Genomic DNA, 20,524 nt, shown 5'->3' on the forward strand with positions numbered 1-20,524 from the left:
GGCACTTGCTTTCGTTCAGCCTCAAGAACATTAGTGAGGTCGGGCACTGATGTTGGGCAATTCGGCCTGGCTCGCAGTCGGTGTTCCAATTCATCCCAAAGGTGTTCAATGGAGTTAAGGTTAGGGCTCTATTCAGGCCAGTCAAGTTCTTCCACACCAATCTCAACAAACCATTTCCATATGAACTTAACTTTGTGCATGGGATCATTGTCATTTCAGAACCACGAAGGGCTTTCCACAAACCGTTGCCACAAAGTTGAAAGCACTGAGTCATCATAGGTTACACCCAGCATCATAATAAAGACTTGTGAGATGTGACATCCACCTAAAAACGCAGTTGGGGAAGGCACTTAACATGAACGAATCAAACAAGCATCTCTCTGTCACTAACAAATACAGTCATGGGTAGTAACTCGAAAAGACACTGCACACTGGGAAATTATATCAGAGGCATGGCTTAGTGGAGGGGCGTGGCTTTCAGGTAGTTATTTTTTGCCACCCGTGAGAGGAAGTGTTGTACTAGTTTAAGTGGTCTATGGTAGAGGTATATCATAATCACATACAAGAATCTTAGTCTTCATGATGATGATGCTGTATGCATACCTGGTGAAATAAAAAAAAATGTGTTGTCTATCTGTGATTTCAAAGTAGCAAGCCATTGTCGGACTCCTTCAGCATCTAAACTAAGTTGTCCTAGAGTAATGCAGTGGCCTGAAATTTGTTGTTTACAGGCTGTATCAGGCCTGTAGTCACATTGTTCTGACTTGTAAAGTGCTGTGTAATTCCAATTTGAATGTAGGTGGAGTGGGGTTATCAATCATTTTGTAGTTTTAATCACCTGCAATCTGCATTAAGAATGATGGCCAAGGTTGGGAAGACTCAGATATTGGCATCCAAACTAGAACAACCATTTTAGTAATGGGTGCAATAAATCCAAGTAACATGTTGGATTATTTTAGAAAATGTATGTCATTTATATTTGCATAGCATAAGATTAATCAATCAATGCACAAACATAGATATTGAAACAAACAATTAAAAAAAAATCTTACCTTCAACAGAGTGTGCTGGGAAATATGATAATAATGGGTGTGGTTTTGGTTCATAGTAATGTGTATGAGTTCCAGACCCCTGTAGAGTAAAACTATACCTTAAAATAAGACCTTGTGAAATACGGAACATAGGGTATTGTGTTAACGTTCTGTGTTGATTTAACACTGGATAATTTTCTGTGTACAAACATTATAGCAAAAATACAAAAGCTATATGGAACTTAACTGTATGGAAAATAAAGCTGTCTCGTTGTGGCACATTAAATCAAATAAGATGCCGTAAAAGATGATTGAAGTGGATACATTTTTATTAACTTCTGGCACAATTGTTTTATTCTATTCAACTCTTATCTCAATTAATTTGTTTGAAACTTGTTGAATTATTAATTGAACATCAGTTGGTGGACACATTTTTTAATAATCTATCACACTTCTTTACTTTTGTTTTTTAATACCACAGCTGTTGCCACTGAGACTTAAAGGGGCAATCTGGGATTCAAACAACAACAAAACAGCAATTAATTTAGAAAAACAAAAATGTATGCAAAGCTCTACAGAGTGTGTGTTGCAGACGGCCCAGTACATCACTGGGGCCGAGCTCCCTGCCATCCAGGACCTTTTTATTTATTGTATTTTATTTAACCTTTATTTAACTAGGCAAGTCAGTTAAGAACAAATTCTTATTTACAATGACGGCCTCCTGGGGGACGGGAGCTTGGGATTAAAAATAAAACATAAATACAATATAAATATAGGACAAAACACACATCACAAGAGAGACAACACTACATAAAGCGAGACCTAAAGACAACAACATAGCAAGCCAGCAACACATGACAACACAGCATGGGTGCAACACAGCATGGTTGCAACACAACATAACAACAACATGGTAGCAACACAACATGGTAGCAGCACAAAACATGGTACAAACATTACTGTGCACAGACAACAGCACAAAGGGCAAGAAGGTAGAGACAACAATATATCACACAAAGCAGCCACAACTGTCAGTAAGAGTATCCATGATTGAGTCTTTGAATGAAGAGATTGAGATAAAACTGTCCAGTTTCAGTGTTTGTTGCAGCTTGTTCCAGTCGCTAGCTGCAGCGAACTGAAAAGACAAGCGACACAGGGATGTGTGTGCTTTGGGGACCTTTAACAGAATGTGACTGGCAGAACGGGTGTTGTATGTGGAGGATGAGGGCTGCAGTAGATATCTCAGATAGGGGGGAGTGAGGCCTAAGAGGGTTTTATAAATAAGCATCAACCAGTGGGTCTTGCAACAGGTGACCAGTTTACAGAGGAGTATAGAGTGCAGTGATGTGTCCTATTTCTTTTTTTTTTACCTTTATTTAACTAGGCAAGTCAGTTAAGAACAAATTCTTATTTTCAATGACGGCCTAGGAACAGTGGGTTAACTGCCTTGTTCAGGGGCAGAACGACAGATTTGTACCTTGTCAGCTCGGGGATACGAGCTGACAAGAAGCATTGGCTTAGTTTGGCAGCTGGGGTGAAAGAGGAGAGAAGCAATTACAATAGAAGAAACCAAGTCTAGATTTAACTTTAGCCTGCAGCTTTGATATGTGCTGAGACAAGGACAGTGCACTATCTAGCTATACTCCCAAGTACTTGTATGAGGTGACTACCTCAAGCTCTAAACTCTCAGAGGTAGTAATAACACCTGTGGGAGGAGGGGCATTCTTCTTTCCAAACCACATGACCTTTGTTTTGGAGGTGTCAGAACAAGGTTAAGGGTAGAGAAAGCTTGTTGGACACTAAGAAAGCTTTGTTGTAGAGCATTTAACACAAAATCCGGGGAGAGGCCAGCTGAATATAAGGCTGTATCATCAGCATATAAATGGATGAGAGAGATTCCTACTGCCTGAGCTATGTTGTTGATGTAAATTGAGAAGAGTGTGGGTCCTAGGATCGAGCCTTGGGGTACTCCCTTGGTGACAGTCAGTGGCTGAGACAGCAGATTTTCTGACTTTATACACTGCACTCTTTGAGAGAAGTAGTTAGCAAACCAGCCCAATGATCCCTCAGAGACACCAATACTCCTTAGCCGGCCCACAAGAATGGAATGGTCTACCGTATCAAAAGCTTTGGCCAAGTCAATAAAAATAGCAGCGCAATATTGTTTAGAATCAAGTGAAATGGTGACATCATTGAGGACCTTTAAGGTTGCAGTGATACATCCATAACCTGAACGGAAACCAGATTGCATACCCGAGAGGATACTATAGACATCAAGAAATCCAGTCAGTTGATTATTGACAAGTTTTTCCAACACTTTTGATAAACCGGGCAAAATAGAAATAGGCCTATAACAGTTAGGATCAGGTTTATCTCCCCCTTTATATAAAGGACGAACCATGGCTGCCTTCCAAGCACTGGGAACCTCCCCAGAAAGGAGAGACAGGTTAAAAAGGTTGGAGATAGGCTTAGCGATAATAGTGGCAGCAACCTTAAAGATGAAAGGGTCTAAACCATCTGACCCAGATGTTTTTTGGAGGTTAAGTTCAAGGAGTTCCTTTAGCACCTCGGACTCAGTGACTGCCTGCAAGGGGAAACTTTGTAGCGGGGCAGGAGAAAAAGTGGGAGAAGTACCTTTATACCAGGCGCTGTCTAAGGAAAGCCCAGATTATTGCCACAGCAGCTACTTCTTTTGACTTTTAGTATTATATATCCTGTTGACTAGTCACTTTACCCCTGCCTATACGTAAACATCTACCTCAATCACCACATATCCCTGCACATTGCAATGGTTATGGTTCTCTTTGTATATAGCTTCATTCCTGTGTGTTTTATTTTTCATTTGTTTTTATATTATTTTCTTATTTAACGCTGCATCATTGGGAAAGAGCTTGTAAGTAAACATTTCACTGTGATAAATACAATTTGATTAGATTTGTATGTGTTGTGATGGGGTTGACGGTCGGATTACTTTCCACATCCCTCGACACTATACGCTCCACCGTCTAGTCAGGGGTATCATGGGATACATCAGTGGCAGATCGACATTGTTCCAAAACCTCATCTAGTGGTCATGAATAGAGATGAGCATTATAACATACCAGTCGTGTTATGGATGACAGGCCAGGCTAATGAAGTCATATTGTATTTAGACACTTTTGGTTAAACATTCCTGTCCTGGCTGGTTGCTAGCCTATTGCACTCCTCTACCTGTCCATCATTCACAAATTCCATTAGTCTCTTTGTCTCTCAGAAATAGGACCTCTACGAAGGCTAATTTTTTAGGAGAGAATGTCTGAAATAGTTGCGAAATATCATGGATTTTATGGTCTATGGATAAGACCCATACATTCCAATAACGAGTCTTCTCATTATCTAAAAGGGCAAGTCCACCACTTTTCACCTTCATTTTCGTTATCTACAACACAATACCATTGTCTTTATACTGTATGTGAAAACAGCACATTTCTACGTTGTGTAGAAAAACATATAAAGTTAAAAAGTTCTACCTGATGACATCAAAAGTTAAAAGATTTTAAAAACAGTGATTTTAAAATACTATAAGATTCGTGGTAATGTTGAGAGCAAGAAAACACCCTTCCTCTGGCTAGAAACACTTTGCAGGTTTTGAAAATCACAGAGAAGCGTTTTTTCGGACCATTCTTATCTTTTTAACCACAGATCATAGAAATGCACCGTTTTCACATACCTAGACACTGGTATTGTGCTAGAGATAATGAATATGAGGTTGAAAAGTTGTGTAATTGTCCTTTAACTTTGTCAATGCTATTAGAATAACAGTAAAACTGTGTTCCATGTCTGACCCATGCAGATGGATACTGCACTGCATTATTATATTATCGGGGGTATTTTTGTGGGCTTTTCTGCAGTGGAATGCAGCCGTCCCTGTCGGCTCTTTGGGAATGAGGCCAGGCGGCTATGTTGTTTTGGGTCTCTTCTTGCCCGGGTAGCTCCATCTGGCCTTGGCAGCGCTATGTTGTGCCCCTGCCCGGGAGCCTTGCATTCTGAGTATGTGTTGGCAATTAGTGGAGATGTTGGCGTTGCATTTGGCTGCAGTGTGACATTCTCACAGGGCTTGTTGACTTGCTGCGAGGGTGCCATGTATCGCTTTGCTTTTCCTCAGGTTCACTGCAATCAGAATTCATGAGAGGCCACCGCCAGATAAGTCCCCGCTACAGTGTTCACTGATTGCATGACCGTCTGTTTTGTTGCGGACTCAGGTTCTCAATGTTTTCCAATATAATTGTTTAGTGTTTACTTTTATAATGAGGCACACAAGGCCAACCTTGAACATCAAACTGTAAGATGCTAGGGTCACACTTTATTTGGTTAGTCCCATATAGATGATCTACAGATGGTCATACTATCAACAATCTGTTGATAAGCAAATGCTTGCTAATGTTACGGTTACGTTTAAAATAAGGGTTAGGGTAAGAGTTAAGGTTAGGATAAGGTTTGGGCTAGAGTTAGGGTTAGTGGATAGTTAGTTGAAATGTTGACGTCTACTGAACATCTACGAACCATCTACAAACCATCTACTAACCACCTACAAACCATCTCCTTGGGACTCAATTAATTAATTAATTAATTAATCAATCAATGTACATGCACAAACATAGATATTATAACAAACAATTCTAAAAATCTACCTGCAATAGAGCATGCTGGGAAATATAATGATGGGCGTGGTTTTAGTTCAAAGTGACGTGTATGAGTTTCCTGCACTTGTATCAAGGTAAAACTATGCCTTCAAAATAAGGCCTTATGAAATACATATGGTATTGTGTTATAAAAATGCATAAATTATGAAAACATATTTGTTTAGGATCTCACTTGGTGAAGTCCATGGTGTCATGGGTGGTAACTCTACAATTTACTCGAAAGGCAAGGCACTCTGGGAAATATTTGAATAAGGCTTTACACTAAGCAGTGTGTTAATTTAACACTGTTCCGGTGTGTCTATGGGTCCACAGACTCCGCAGTGTTGATTTATCACTCTCTTTTAGTTTGCTGTGGATCAACACGGGAGAATGTATGTTGGTATTCTTGTACAAACAGAGTGGTAACTTGGGTTGTATATTCTAGACACAAAATGGAAGAAAACAGATAGAAACAAGGAGGGACTTGTCCAATAGGAAACTCTCATTTTCGTTTTTACCATTGAAAAATGTTTTGCTATGTGTGCACTAATGAATATGACCATGGTTTAACATCAATTCACTCGACTCCATCTCTCTAGGGTTGACATGGCAGGATGCTACCACCCAGCAGGTGATCTCCAGAGAGCTTTCCAAGATACGCAAGGTTCCAATCCTAAGGCCGGAACCCCCTTCTGCCTCCCTGACCCTCTATGGTGGAGCCAGGAAGCTCAAGACTGGAAAGGGAGAGCTTGGCATCCAGAAGTACCTGCAAGAGCTTGGTCTCCTTCCCCAGTCTATTGGCACTGCTCGCCAGGGGCCCCAGCGAGAGGGCCCCCTCACTAAGGTAATGTCCCGATAGAGAAGCCATTCCATGGCAGGGGAATGGTTCCAAACCACCTGTGTGTCGTAGCTATAGGGGACCGTGGAGAGAGAGGCCCCGGCCTTGGTAAACCAGGGGCTCCATGTCCTTTTTTGGGGCCCCATGTTTTCATCTTCTTTCTGTCCTAATGAGTAAGAGGAAGAAACCATCTTGGCAGGAGTTAGCTATGTTGTCTCTGCACTGCTTTCATTTCCTGTTTCTCCTCTTTACAATCCTGCTGAGAATGTATGATGCCCATTTAGAAAGGGGGTCCCATCACTTCTTGACTATATATATATATATATCTCATCACCATATTCATGGCAGAACCCCAGGGGTTGCCCCCAACCCAGCCAACCCGAAAGCTGCCTGGCTACTTCCCATTCACATATTACCGTAGCGATGATGGTGTCCAGAGTTGAGGAGCTCAGGACCCTCCTTCATAACGAGGCAGGGTTCTTTGTTGCATTGTGGGATAGAGCATGACAAACATGGTTAGCATGAACAGCGGAGGCCCATCCTGCTGGGTTAATGCCATTAGGGTCTCCCAATACTACCAAGCTAGGGAGAATCACATTATCTCTGGGGACAGAACAACACAAAGTAGGAAGATTGCATACACACTGATTTCCAGAGCCTAGGGGTCTAACACCTTATCCGTGTGTTAATTGTGTCAATGTATCTACGTTAATGCTTGTCATATTTCTTTTGAATCTACTGCTTTAATTCAGTAGTTTCTAGGTTGGTTTATGAGAAGCTAGTGGTGCTCTGTTTGATGGGGGAGATGTGTTTTGAAAATCTGTTCTGAAAATGCACAAAATGGCTTTTGAGTGACACTATTTCCTTTAGAATTTCCATATGCAATTTTCAAGGGCAGTTGATAAACATGGTTGTGTTACAGAATGAAGACTTCCAGCCCAAGAAGGGAAAGTCTACATTCTATAGTCTACAGTCTGCAGAGCCACCCCAGGGGGGTAAGGTCTTCACACAGGGGGCCGTGGGTAGCTGGAGACCCCCAGTGGAGACAGCCTACTCCAGCCAGGAGCCTGGGAGTGCCAGGGGAAGTGCCAAGGGGTTGACTGCCCAGCTGGAGCGCTACCTGGCTGGGGCAGCACACACCCAGAGCCGCCCAGTACAAGGGGCAGTGGTGGGATCAGTGGTGGGACCCAAGGGGAAGCTCCACTATGTCAACTATGTCAGCCCTGTACGCTCTGGTGATCAGGTGGAACCCCAGACACGACTTGGCGACAGTGGCTCCAAACCTCCAAGGCCCAACATAGACAGGCTTCTCTTCAAGGCTGCTTCCAACTATCAGGTGCCCAAGGAACAGCTCAGTACAGTGGATGGTAAGGTCTTCTTTTTTCCACAATAATTTGTGTTTGCACTGTCATGTGTGCTTCTGTGGACTTCAGATTAATTTGTAGTGGCTCCACACACACACAAAAAAGAGAATTTCAAAGATGTATTGTATGATATTTTATTCATTTCGAGGCAGTCGTGCTTCTGTGAATATCAAAGCTACTGGACAGTTATAGTGGATCTCACATGAACCTTTCTCTGTGTTCCTCCTTTCTACCCTCTCCCTTAGAACGGTTCATCCAGAACGTGGTCAACCAGCTGGGGAGGCAGAGAGTGAACATGGATGGTTTGATGGGTAAAGACCAGAACCAGCTGGCAGACATCATCTCTGAGGCCCTGCATGTGGTGGATGGGGAGGGGCCCGGGGCCAGAGCTAAGCCCAGGGTCATGACACCCATACGGGACAGGCAGATGAAGAGAGAGCCCTTACCTTCCAAGGACCAGGATGAGGAGGACCAAGACGACATGTTGGGGCAAGATGCAAGGCTTCAAGGTATGAATTAATTAATTAATACTTTCCTGCCCCATAGGGAAATTTGCTTGCCAACATTCCTGGGGTACACACATTATAATAATACATCACAAGACATACCGCACTTCACTTATATGCAATATACACTGAGTGTGGAAACATTAAGGACACTTTCCTAATATTGAGTTGCACTGCACCCTTTTGCCCTCAGAATAGCCTCAATTCATCGTGGCATGGACTCTACAAGGTGTCAAAAGCATTCCACAGGGATGCTGGCCCATGTTGACTCCAATGCTTCCCACAGTTGTGTCAAGTTGTTTGGATGTCATTGGGTGGTAGACCATTCTTGACACACAGGAAACTGTTGAGCGTGAAAAACCCAGCAGCGTTGCAGTTCTTGACACAAACCGGTGCGTTTGGCACCTACTACCATATCCTATTCAAAGGCACTTAAATATTTTGTCTCGCCCATTCACCCTGTCTCAAGGCTTAAAAACCCTCCTTTAACATGTTGAGAAGCCTCCCCTTCATCTACACTGACTGAAGTGGATTTAACAAGTGACATCTATAAGGGATCATAGCTTTCACCTGGATTCACCTATGTCATGGAAAGACCAGGTGTCCTTAATGCTTTGTACACTCAATGTATATCAAATCAAATCAAAGTTTATTTGTCACATGCGCCGAATACAACAACCTTACAGTGAAATGCTTACTTACAAGCCCTAACCAACAGTGCAATTTTTAAGTAAAAAAATAGGTATTAGATAAGTAAATAAATAAAAAACTACAGTAAAATCAAATCAAATCAAATTTATTTATATAGCCCTTCGTACATCAGCTGATATCTCAAAGTGCTGTACAGAAACCCAGCCTAAAACCCCAAACAGCAAGCAATGCATGTGAAAGAAGCACGGTGGCTAGGAAAAACTCCCTAGGAAAAACTCCCTAGAAAGGCCAAAAACCTAGGAAGAAACCTAGAGAGGAACCAGGCTATGAGGGGTGGCCAGTCCTCTTCTGGCTGTGCAGGGTGGATATTATAACAGAACATGGTCAAGATGTTAAAATGTTCATAAATGACCAGCATGGTCAAATAATAATAATCATAGTAGTTGTCGAGGGAGCAACAAGCACGTCCAGTGAACAGGTCAGGGTTCCATAGCCGCAGGCAGAACAGTTGAAACTGGAGCAGCAGCACGGCCAGGTGGACTGGGGACAGCAAGGAGTCATCATACCAGGTAGTCCTGAGGCATGGTCCTAGGGCTCAGGTCCTCCAAGAGAAAGACAGAAAGAGAGAAAGAGAGAATTAGAGAGAGCATATTTAAATTCACACAGGACACCGGATAAGACAAGAGAAATACTCCAGATGTAACAGACTGACCCTAGCCCCCCGACACATAAACTACTGCAGCATAAATACTGGAGGCTGAGACAGGAGGGATCAGAAGACACTGTGGCCCCATCCGATGATACCCCCGGACAGGGCCAAACAGGCAGGATATAACCCCACACACTTTGCCAAAGCACAGCCCCCACACCACTAGAGGGATGTCTCCAACCACCAACTTACCGTCCTAAGACAAGGCCCGAGTATAGCCCACAACAATCTCCGCCATGGCACAACCCAAGGGGGGGCGCCAACCCAGACAGGAAGACCACGTCAGTGACTCAACCCACTCAAGTGACGCACCCCTCCCATGGACAGTCAAGATAACAGTAGCGAGACTATATACAGGTAGTACCGGTACAGAGTCAATGTGCGGGGGCACCGTTTAGTCAGGCTAATTGAGGTAATATTCAACATGTAGGTATAGTTAAAGTGACTATGCATAGATGATAAACAGAGAGTAGCAGCAGCGTAAAAGAGGGGGTTTGGCTTGGGGGTTGAGAAGCCGTTTGGTCCTAGACTTGGCACTCCGGTACCGCTTGCCGTGCGGTAGCAGAGAGAACAGTCTATGACTAGGGTGCAATCTGGTTCTGTAGCTGGAGTCTTTGACAATTTGTAGGGCCTTCCTCTGACACTGCCTGGTGTAGAGGTCCTGGATGGCAGGCAGTTTAGCCCCAATGAAGTACTGGGCCGTACGCTCTACCCTCTGTAGTGTCTTGTGGTCAGAGGCTGAGCAGTTGCCGTACCAGGCAGTGATGCAGCCCGTCAAGATGCTCTCGATGTAGCAGCTGTAGAACCTTTTGAGGATCTGAGGACCCATGCCAAATGTTTTCAGTCTCCTGGAGGGGGAATAGGTTTTGCCGTGCCCTTTTCACGACTGTCTTGGTGTGTATATCACAGCACATATTTCACAAGTCATGGTCCGATTAACCAAGGCAATCCAGAATGAAAATCTCGCACCAACTATTCAATTTGGTTCTGGGGGAGAGACTAGAACGAGGAGCTGAAGCAGGATGGTTGCTCCACTCCCCTCTCTCTGCAAGTTCCAGTCAAGTCTGTGAGCCAAATGTCCCTTCCCCTTCCAAAATTCGAAAGATGTGGACGCCTGCTAAATGGTGATTCGAACAAATGACCAGTGGCTAAAAACCAACTCACTGGAAAAATTGTCGACAGATGTTAAGATACAGTACCATTTATGTTACGTAGACTGTCCACAAGAGATTATAGACAGACATTAATGTACACTTGTATTTATCACCAGGGTGAATAAAGTAAAACCTGTGTGAAAAAGTTTTAGATTGTTTGGTTATTAGCCGTAAAGCCTTTACTTTAGCAAGTTTAATTGTAGACTGTTTTGTGGAAAACAATGGGAATTTGTATTTTATCTTGTGAATGTTTTCCCCTCACACATTCTGATTTTTACAGGGCAACCAATGGAGGATGCAGACTCTGAGCCAGACGACAAGGTAGGCCTAATTCACATCATATTTTTAGCAAACTCTCATTCAATTGCCACTCATTGATGAAAGGACTATATAAAACTCGAATGAAAGACATTTGAAGGTAAATTACCACTTTCAACTGAATTACCACTTTTAGCTGAAGGAATATCAACCTGTTCACTATGATTTCAAAGAGATTCTTATAAAAATATCAGTCTGCAGATGTTTAAGGTTTGTAAAACTTGTTTTCTGTCCTGTTTCATATTAAATATTTGCTTGCGTAACTTTAAAATAACCCTTCTTTAAACTTTTTAGAAACAGTAGTATACCAGTACTGATACAAATCATTGAAATAAGTGACATTTCAGTCAGCATTTTGAAACCAGTTTATCTGTTGAACAGAATGATGTCTAAAAGGAAGGAAAGGGAAGGAAAAGAAAGTGTTCATGTTGAACTTTCATTGAATTACTTCTTTAAACCCTCAGCCTTCATGGAAACACATGATTTTCTCATGGAACAAAACCCTTCAATTTAAAAATAGGTTCACTCTTCTTATAAAGCAAAACCTTTGCAGTAAAATATAGAGCACACTGTTAAAATGAAGTGCTTTGTAACACCAAAACTAGTGGCAACTGAGCTTCAACCAACTTGAAGGAGACGGAAACTTAACTTGGCTGGAGTATTGAAACACATCATCCTGAGATGTTCTGAAACATTACATGGTGAGTTGTAACACCGCGAAATCAAGTGTTGTGCAACATGTCGCCAGGGACGGCAAGCACTAAAAGAAAAGGTTGAAAACACTATTTTTGTTTTTTCAGGTCCTGTTTAGTGCAGAATTAGATGCCTTCTCTAAAGGTGTCAGTTCGTTTCCTCTCTATAAAGCCGGGGTGTCAAACTCATTCCATGGAGTGCCAAGTGTCTGCAGGTTTTAGTTATTTATTTTCAATTAAGCCCTAGACAACCAGGTGAGGAGAGTTCTTTACTAATTAGTGACCTTAATTCATCAGTCAAGTACAAGGGCGGAGCAAAAACCCACAGACACTCAGTCCTCCATGGAATGAGTTTGACGTGCTCTAACTCTTCTAAACACCATTATGATGTTATGAATCCTGTCTAGTGCAGAAGTATATCCCTTTATCTGAAGTGTCTTAATGTTTAACATTGTTTTACATGTTTGATTTGATATTATATACCATTTTGGCAGGCAATGTCAAGCACAGGGTTCAAACCACCAGCAGTAACTGGCAGGTAATCTGCTGGAATTGAGGACTGCATTTTCCACTGATACTGTAATCATGAATGTGGGAATGGCTGCTGTCCACATTGAAGGTCAATTTGCCTGACGGTTTTCATATCCGTTCATCATGATCCATTACACCTCATAGCACAACAAGCTTAGTATTCTTTCTTCAAACATTTATACAACATTTGTGAAAGAATCATAAAGTCAAGAAATTGTGAATTACCCACAATCCTCAAAAAACAGTCATGTGGCAAACTAGGAAATGCAAAGAGATTACAACCAAAGACTTCCAATGAGTTCAATCACTTTGTCTCTTTAGTTATCCTAATGAAAGATACTTACATTTTGAGCAACATATTAAGTTGGATTTACATTATTTTGGTGATATGAAACTGAAACAACTTGCATACATTTTTTCTAATATATTTTGGGTGTATTTTGACACAGTTATGAAATGACAGAGTGTATTCAGATAGGTGGGAGAAAAAGATTTAAGGATTAGAGCGGGAATCTAACCCTGCTGGGGAGACGGATGACCTGTCTAAATTGGGTGGGTTACCGCTAGACCACGGGCTCTGCACGACTTGTATACAGTGCCTTTGGAAAGTATTCAGACCCCTTCACCTTGTCCACATTTTGTTAGGTTACAGACTTATTCTAAAATGGATGAAATTGTTTTTTTCCCCTTATCAATCTACACATAATAGCCCATAATGACAAAGCAAAAACTGTTTTTTTGAATTTTTTGACAATTTATATAAAAACCAAAAAATAAATATCACATTTACATAAGTGTTCAGACCCTTTACTCAGTACTTTGTTGAAGCACCTTTGGCATCGATTACAACCTAGAGCCTTCCTGGTTATGACGCTACAAGCTTGGCACACCTGAATTTGGGTATTTTCTCCCATTCTTCTGTGCGGAATCCTTTCAAGCTCTGTCAGGTTGGATGGGGAGCGTCGCTGCACAGCTATTTTCAGGTCTCTCCAATGATGTTTGATCAGGTTCAAGTCCGGGCTCTTGTTGGGCCACTCAAGGACATTCAGAGACTTGAGTGGGGGTCATTAGGGTCATTGTCCTGTTGGAAGGTGAACCTTAGCCCCAGCCTGAGGTCCTGAGCACTCTGGAGCAGGTTTTCATCAAGGGTCTCTCTGTACTTTGCTCCGTTCATCTTTCCCTCGATCCTGACTAGTCTCCCAGTCCCTGCCACTGAAAAACATCCACACAGCATGATGCTACCACCACCATGCGTCACTGTAGGGATGGTCCCAGGTTTCCTCCAGACGTGACACTTGGCATTCAGGCCAAAGAGTTCAATCTTGTTTCTCATGGTCAGAGACTATTTAGGTGCATTTTGGCAAACTCCAAGTGGGCTGTCATGTGCCTTTTCTGAGGAGTGGCTTCCATCTGGCAACTCTACCATAAAGGACTAATTGGTGGAGTGCTGCAGAGGTGGTTATCCTTCTGGAAGCTTCTCCCATCTCCATAGAGGAACTCTAGAACTCTGTCAGAGTGACCATCGGGTTCTTGGTCACCTCCCTGACCGAGGCCCTTCTCCCTCGATTGCTTAGTTTGGCTGGGGGCGGCCAGCTCTAGGAAGAGTCTGGGTGGTTCCAAACTTTTTCCATTTAAGAATGATGGAGGCCACTGTGTTCTTGGGGACCTTCAATGCTGCAGAAATGCTTTGGTACCCTTCACCAGATCTGTGCCTCGACACAATCTAGTCTCGGACCTCAACTGACAATTCCTTCGACCTCATGGCTTGGTTTTTGCTCTGACATGCACTGTCAACTTTATATAGACAGTTGTGTGCCTTTTCGAAATCATATCCAATTAATTGAATTTACCACAGGTGGACTCCAATCGAGTTGTAATAACATCTCAAGGATGATCAATGGAAACAGGATGCACCTGAGCTCAATTTCGAGTCTCATAGCAAAGGGTCTGAATACTTATGTAAATAAGGAATTTCGGTTTTTTGTTTTTAACACATTTGCTAAAATTACAAAAAAATGTTTTTGCTTAGTCATTATGGGTTATTGGGTGTAGATTTCTGAGGAAATTGTTTTATTTAATCCATTTTAGAATAAGGCTGTAATTTACCAAATCTGGAAAAAGTCAAGGGATCTGAATACTTTTCGAAGGTACTGTTTTTTTGTTGTTTTCTTTTGTTGTCAATTTCAATGTAACCCAGAATTGTTTCTTAGTATATATGGTACATATCAACGAAATGTACCATCTTACTGCCCTTCCTGTTTCTAATCTGTTAAAATAAAGCATAAAAAAAACAAGGTGGAATTCCACCAAAAATATTCTCCATAGGCCCTTATCATCAATCAATAGGGCTGTAAACCATTTGTGTTTCTCATACAAATCGATGGTTTAGAAATACAGTTTGTTGATTCTGCCTTTTACATGCACTGAAACCCCAAAAAGTGTTTTCACAGCACTCTCAAAACACCAATATTCAGGTTGAAGTACCACTTTGGGTGTTTCAGAGTACTACATTTCTGTTTAAAACACAATCTGAGTATTAAAACACTTACATTCCAACACCCTCCAAACACCAGATATCAGCTTAGGTGCACTACTTTTTATGGTTTCATTACACAATCATGTTGTTTTAATACTTTACAGTTTTACAGTGCAGTGTTAGAGCACCAGTGTCTAATCCCTGTGTTGCTATCATAGAAATAGAATCACTAGAACGGTTTTTCCCGTTCAAGTCAATGGGTCTGAAATTCATGGGCCGGTGGCCATTTTAGAAGTGATTCTATGTCTATGGTTGCCATATCCTACCACAGGACCCAGGCTTCGTCAGTAAGCTGTTGGAGTATCTCAATATGGACCCCTTCAGTGATGAGCCAGATGCCCAGATGGAGGTTGATGGTGCTGGGGCAGCAGGCAGCCCCTCTATTGAGGGCCAGAGAACAGTGGGTCTGGAGAATGTGAGAAGCAGGACCACACAGGGCCAGGTGCCTGTATCACGCCCCTGGGAGGAGAGGAACATGGCCATAGGAGGAGAGGATAGATCTCCAGACCAACCGATGGAGGTCCAGGCTTCTGAATCCATGGTAGACTCTGAGGTGGAGAGGTGGATCCACGGTACCAAAGCTCCTCCTCCTCTTGAGGCTGAGACAGACCTCCTGGCAGATAAACCACAGAAGAAGAATCTCCTAGCAGAACCACAGAAACAGGATATGCGACTCCAGGAGGAGGAGGAGGAGGAGGTGGTGGTGCATATGGGGGTCAAAGCTTACTCAAAGTCACATCGAGGGAAAAACCACCTCGGCGACTTTGGCTACATCATTACAGACACAGAGTGAGTATGGTGAAGATTATACTTGCTGCTATTTACCAAACATAATGTATGTATTTATACTTTAACTTCACAATGAGCAGTTATCTCCAGCTCCATGTGTTTCCTATTTTCTCTTCACCTCATCATTTTTTATTGTTGGGCAAACTCTGGTTAAAATAGGCCGGAAGCAATCTTTGTTGCCTAAATTCATGCTACTGTTGAAAAAGCATACATCTTTCAAAACAACGCAGACATATACAAACATTTTCTTTTTATAGAGAATGATCACTTGATATCCTTGGTGGTGCACTTGGTCACAATAGCTGTGATGATTAGTCCTTCGGTGTGTGGGTATTACCGCACTGTATTACAGTGTTCTTGATGATATGTTGTCAGCAAAGGGCACCAGAGTCGGTCTCCACTCGGCTCAGCCTCACACCGCAAGATAGGTTTCTATCGACTGTGTTTCGCCTGTGGCACTTTCTCAAATCCCTTTCTGGCATTATCAGGGAGAGTGTCAGTGTGCTGTCCTTTACCTGTTCAACAGCACGCCTCTCGCTTTCTTGGGGAGGGGCGCTCGCCACCGGCCATCCGGGCTTGATGGGCCACATCTCAGACACCCCACTGCGTGCGCCCACACCCACGGACACACACACACACAGTCAGGGGACACACACACACACAGTCAGGGGAGACAAGAGGAACAGTTCACCTTCCAGACACACTTCTCTCTCTCTCTTCCTTCTTCTCCTCCCCCTCTTCCTGAATCCCCAGCCCGATGCTGCTGTAGCAAGCAGGAACCTGCCTACTGTGGTCTCCAGAGTTTGCTGCAGACCTGATGATTGTGCAGTTGTTATACCCATCTCCTTCCCCACCCGTAGTGGGGCCAGGCTAACTTGCTTATCTGACAGCTCCTGACATTGTGGTGGGGGGATGGGAGGAAGGATGGGGATGAGATGGGGGGGAAGAGGAGAGAGAGAACCAAGAGAAAAAGTGCTAGCATCAACAACCAAGTCACTCCTAGAGCTCTCCAGTTATTAGAATCGCCGCAGAGGGAGCCGAACGTGTCTGGAATCACTCGGTTGAATCTTTAACTTTCAAAAGCTCTCAAAACAGAAAAAGAGAACTTCACTTTCTTAAAGGTAGAGTAAATCAAGCGCCTCATGGAGATGGATGTAATACGTTATTAGAGGATGTTACAATTATGTGTAAACAGGACAGTAAACTATCTGAGGATGCAAACCAGTTTAGATTTACAATTTTGTGTATTGTTATTGGTTGGTATGGTCATTTTTAGCCCAATATTATCTTAGTATTACAAGAGTCCTTTAATCCTTTAAAGGCAAACCATATGACAAATGACCCCCCAAAAAGCAAGAAAAATTCGAATTGTGTACACAGATTACGCAAAATTGAAACGCTATGTTGTGCAGCCTACATACTGTACTGTGCCTTCAGAAAGTATTCACACCCCTGACTTTTTCTAGATTTTGTTGTTACAGCCTGCATTTAAAATGGATTAAATTGAGATTTTGTGTCACTGGCCTACACACAATACCACATAATGTCAAAGTGGAATTATGTTTTTAGAAATGTTTACAAATGATTGAAAATGGAAAGCTAAAATGTCTATTCAACCCTTTTGTTATGGCAAGCCTAAATAAGTTCAGGAGTACAAATGTGCTTAACAAGTCACATAATAAGTTGCATGTGCTCGCTCTGTGTGCAACAATGGTGTTTAAAATTCTTTTTAAATGTCTACCCCATCATTGTACCCCACAAATACAATTATCTGTAAGGTCCCTCAGTCGACCAGTGAATTTCAAGCAGAGATTCAACCAAAAGACCATGGAGGTTTTCCAATGGTTCACAAAGAAGATATCTATTGGTAGATATTATAATTTTTTTATAAACAGACTTTGAATATCCCTTTGAGTATGGTGCAGTTATTAGCTGGGGCGGCAGGTAGCCTAGTGGTTAGAGTGTTGAGCCAGTAACTGCAAGGTTGCTAGATTGAATCCCTGAGCTGACAAGGTAAAAATATGCTATTCTGCCCTGAACAAGGCAGTTAACCCACTGTTCCTAGGCTGTCATTATAAATAAGAATTTGTTCTTAACTGACTTGCCTAGTTAAATAAAAAATATATAACATTTAATTACATTTTGGATGGTGTATCAATACACCCAGTCACTGCAAAGATACAGGTGCCCTTCCTTACTCAGTTGCCGGAGAGGAAGGACACCTCTCAGGGATTTCACCATGAGGCCAATGGTGATTTTAAAACACTTACAGAGTTTAATGGCTGTGATAGAAGAAAACTGAAGATAGATCATCAATATTGTAGTTACTCCACAATACTAACCTAAATGGCAGAGTGAAAAGAAGGAAGCCTGTACAAAATGAACTTTTTGTCCTGAATACAAGCGTTATGTTTTGGCAAATCCAACACAACCCATCACTGAGTACCACTCTTCATATTTTCAAGCATGGAGGGGGCTGCACCATGTTATGGGTATGCTCATCCTTGGCAAGGACCAGAGAGTTTTTTTTAGATGAAAATAGATTAAATAGTGTGTGTGTGTGTGTGTGAGTGTGTGTGCGAGTGTGTGTGTGTGTAAGAGAGAGTGTGAGAGAGTGAAGCACGCCTATATGATACAGTCATTACACCTCACGCGGGTTCCATTTGCACCTTACTGCTTGTCTCATTGCTGGAAAATGCAGGTTATTTACCAAGCCAGAAGAGGCACCTGATCCCTATTCCACTGGTGCAAGGCGGTTTGTGTGTGCTTGCATTTGTGTGCTTGCATGCATGCACATCTATAATGTGTGTGTGTGTGCGCACATCTATACATTGTGTATGTATGCGAGCTTGGTTGTGTGTGTCTTGTTAATTTATGTACATGTCAGTGACGTGTGGAAACCCAGATATGCCAATAGGGCTGGTTGTTGCCGGTTCTGTGACTGGTTGGTTGTAATATAAAGGAGCTTTGTGTCTGATACCGTGCCTTCTCTCTGTCTGCCCTCCCCCCAGCTCCCTCACCTCTGACCAGGGCTTGGACCTGATGGAACATGTGGGTCGGAGGATCAACCTCCAGGTGGCCAACATTCTCCACCTCTCGTATGTATTACAGGACACACGGGACACATGCACTAATGCACACACACTTTGTGTTTTTATTGTTGTCGAAAAGTGGGACTGGAAAGTATTGTCGACATAACCTTCAAACCAGCGGTGTCAAACTCCTCCTTTGTACTTGATTGATCAATGAAGGTCATTGATTGGGTAGAAACTCCCCTCATCTGGTTGTCTAGGTCTTAAAGAGGCAATCTGCATTTTAAACAATAACAACGTGAAAACCAAGCCACTGTTTTGATGAACAGCTTGAGGATGGGGCTGGATAAATATAACCACTCTGAAATTCATAGAAGGAGCTATGGATGAAAGGGCTGACCATCTATGAAATCGAAATGATAGTTCAAACGATGTTTTGAAGCTGTGTTTGTTTACAGTTACTTCGTTTACATTACATCCATTGGAGTAAAACAAGCTTATATTTTGGTTTCAGGTGGGGTAAGAGAGATTCACTAAGCTCATGAGGCATTTATAACTTATATTCTTCTAGAATCAATGGCTATATATCCTTACTTTAAAGTCCTAAAATGGATGTAGCAACTGCAGAAAAGCAGCAGACACACGGCCCTCTGGGAATTAAGTTTGACACCCCTGGTCTAAAATAAAAGACCATTTAAAATTCGGAAGAGGAAGATGTTTTTTTGTAAAAAAAAAAAAAAACTCCAATGTAAGCTCAGGGAACCGAATAAAGTTTGTCCAGGACTCCAGAAACAGGAAGCAGTGTGTGAAGCTGCCCCTGCAGTGTAGTAGCAGAGTGTGTAGACGTTTTTACTTATTCTGACCTCTGTGTGTTTGTGTTCCTCTGGAAAGAGAAATCAGCTCTAATTACCTCCACATACTGTATAGGATGCTTCCCAAACGGAAGCCTATTCCCTATATATTGCGCTACATTTGATCAGGTCATATTCTGGATTGGATTCTGTTGGATTCACATCAAATCAAATCAAATTGTATTAGTCACTTGCGCTGAATACAACAGGTGTAGACCTTACAGTGAAATGCTAACTTACAAGCCCCTAACCCACAGTGCAGTTTAAAAAAATAAGCAATTAAAGAGGAGCAGTAAAAAAATAACAATATATACAGGGGGTGCCGGTACAGAGTCAATGTGCGGGGGCACCGGTTAGTTGAGGTAGTATGTACATGTAGGTAGAGTTAACTAAAGTGACTATGCATAGATGACAACATAGAGTGGCAGTGGTGTGGGGAGGGAGGGGGGGCAATGTGAATTGTCTGGGTAGCCATTTGACTAGATGTTCAGGAGTCTTATGGCTTGGGGTAGAAGCTGTTTAGAAGCCTCTTGGACCTAGATTTGGCGCTCTGGTACCGCTTGCCGTGTGGTAGCAGACAGAACAGTCTATGACTAGGGTGGCTGGAGTCTTTGACAATTATCAGGGCCTTCCTCTGACACCGCCTCGTATAAAGGTCCTGAATGGCAGGAAGCTTGGCCCCAGTGATGTACTGGGCTGTTCGCACTACCCTCTGTAGTGCCTTGCGGTCGGAGGCTGAGCACTTGCCATACGAGGCAGTGATGCAACCAGTCAGGATGCTCTCGATGGTGCAGCTGTACAACCTTTTGAGGATCTGAGGAACCATGCCAAATCTTTTCAGTCTCCTGAGGGAGAATAGGT

At 42.6% G+C, this 20,524-nt stretch overlaps 1 protein-coding gene across 3 annotated transcripts in view; it reads left to right on the plus strand.

The window, feature by feature from the left end:
• Positions 1-20,524, plus strand: part of LOC106578615 (receptor-type tyrosine-protein phosphatase N2) — a 278,389-nt gene that overhangs the window by 102,707 nt on the left and 155,158 nt on the right. For all 3 annotated transcript variants that reach the window (XR_006760698.1, XM_014157619.2, XM_045702162.1), the window contains 6 exons: positions 6,292-6,536; positions 7,453-7,897; positions 8,140-8,403; positions 11,195-11,235; positions 15,263-15,780; positions 18,792-18,878. Coding sequence is in view for 2 of the 3 variants with exons in the window: in XM_014157619.2 (XP_014013094.2) it covers positions 6,292-6,536; positions 7,453-7,897; positions 8,140-8,403; positions 11,195-11,235; positions 15,263-15,780; positions 18,792-18,878 (1,600 nt within the window). In the remaining variant the exon portion in view is untranslated. The remainder of the gene's footprint in view (positions 1-6,291; positions 6,537-7,452; positions 7,898-8,139; positions 8,404-11,194; positions 11,236-15,262; positions 15,781-18,791; positions 18,879-20,524) is intronic.

The sequence above is a fragment of the Salmo salar genome, chromosome ssa19 (assembly GCF_905237065.1).
Source record: "Salmo salar chromosome ssa19, Ssal_v3.1, whole genome shotgun sequence".
NCBI classification, from domain to species: domain Eukaryota; kingdom Metazoa; phylum Chordata; class Actinopteri; order Salmoniformes; family Salmonidae; genus Salmo; species Salmo salar.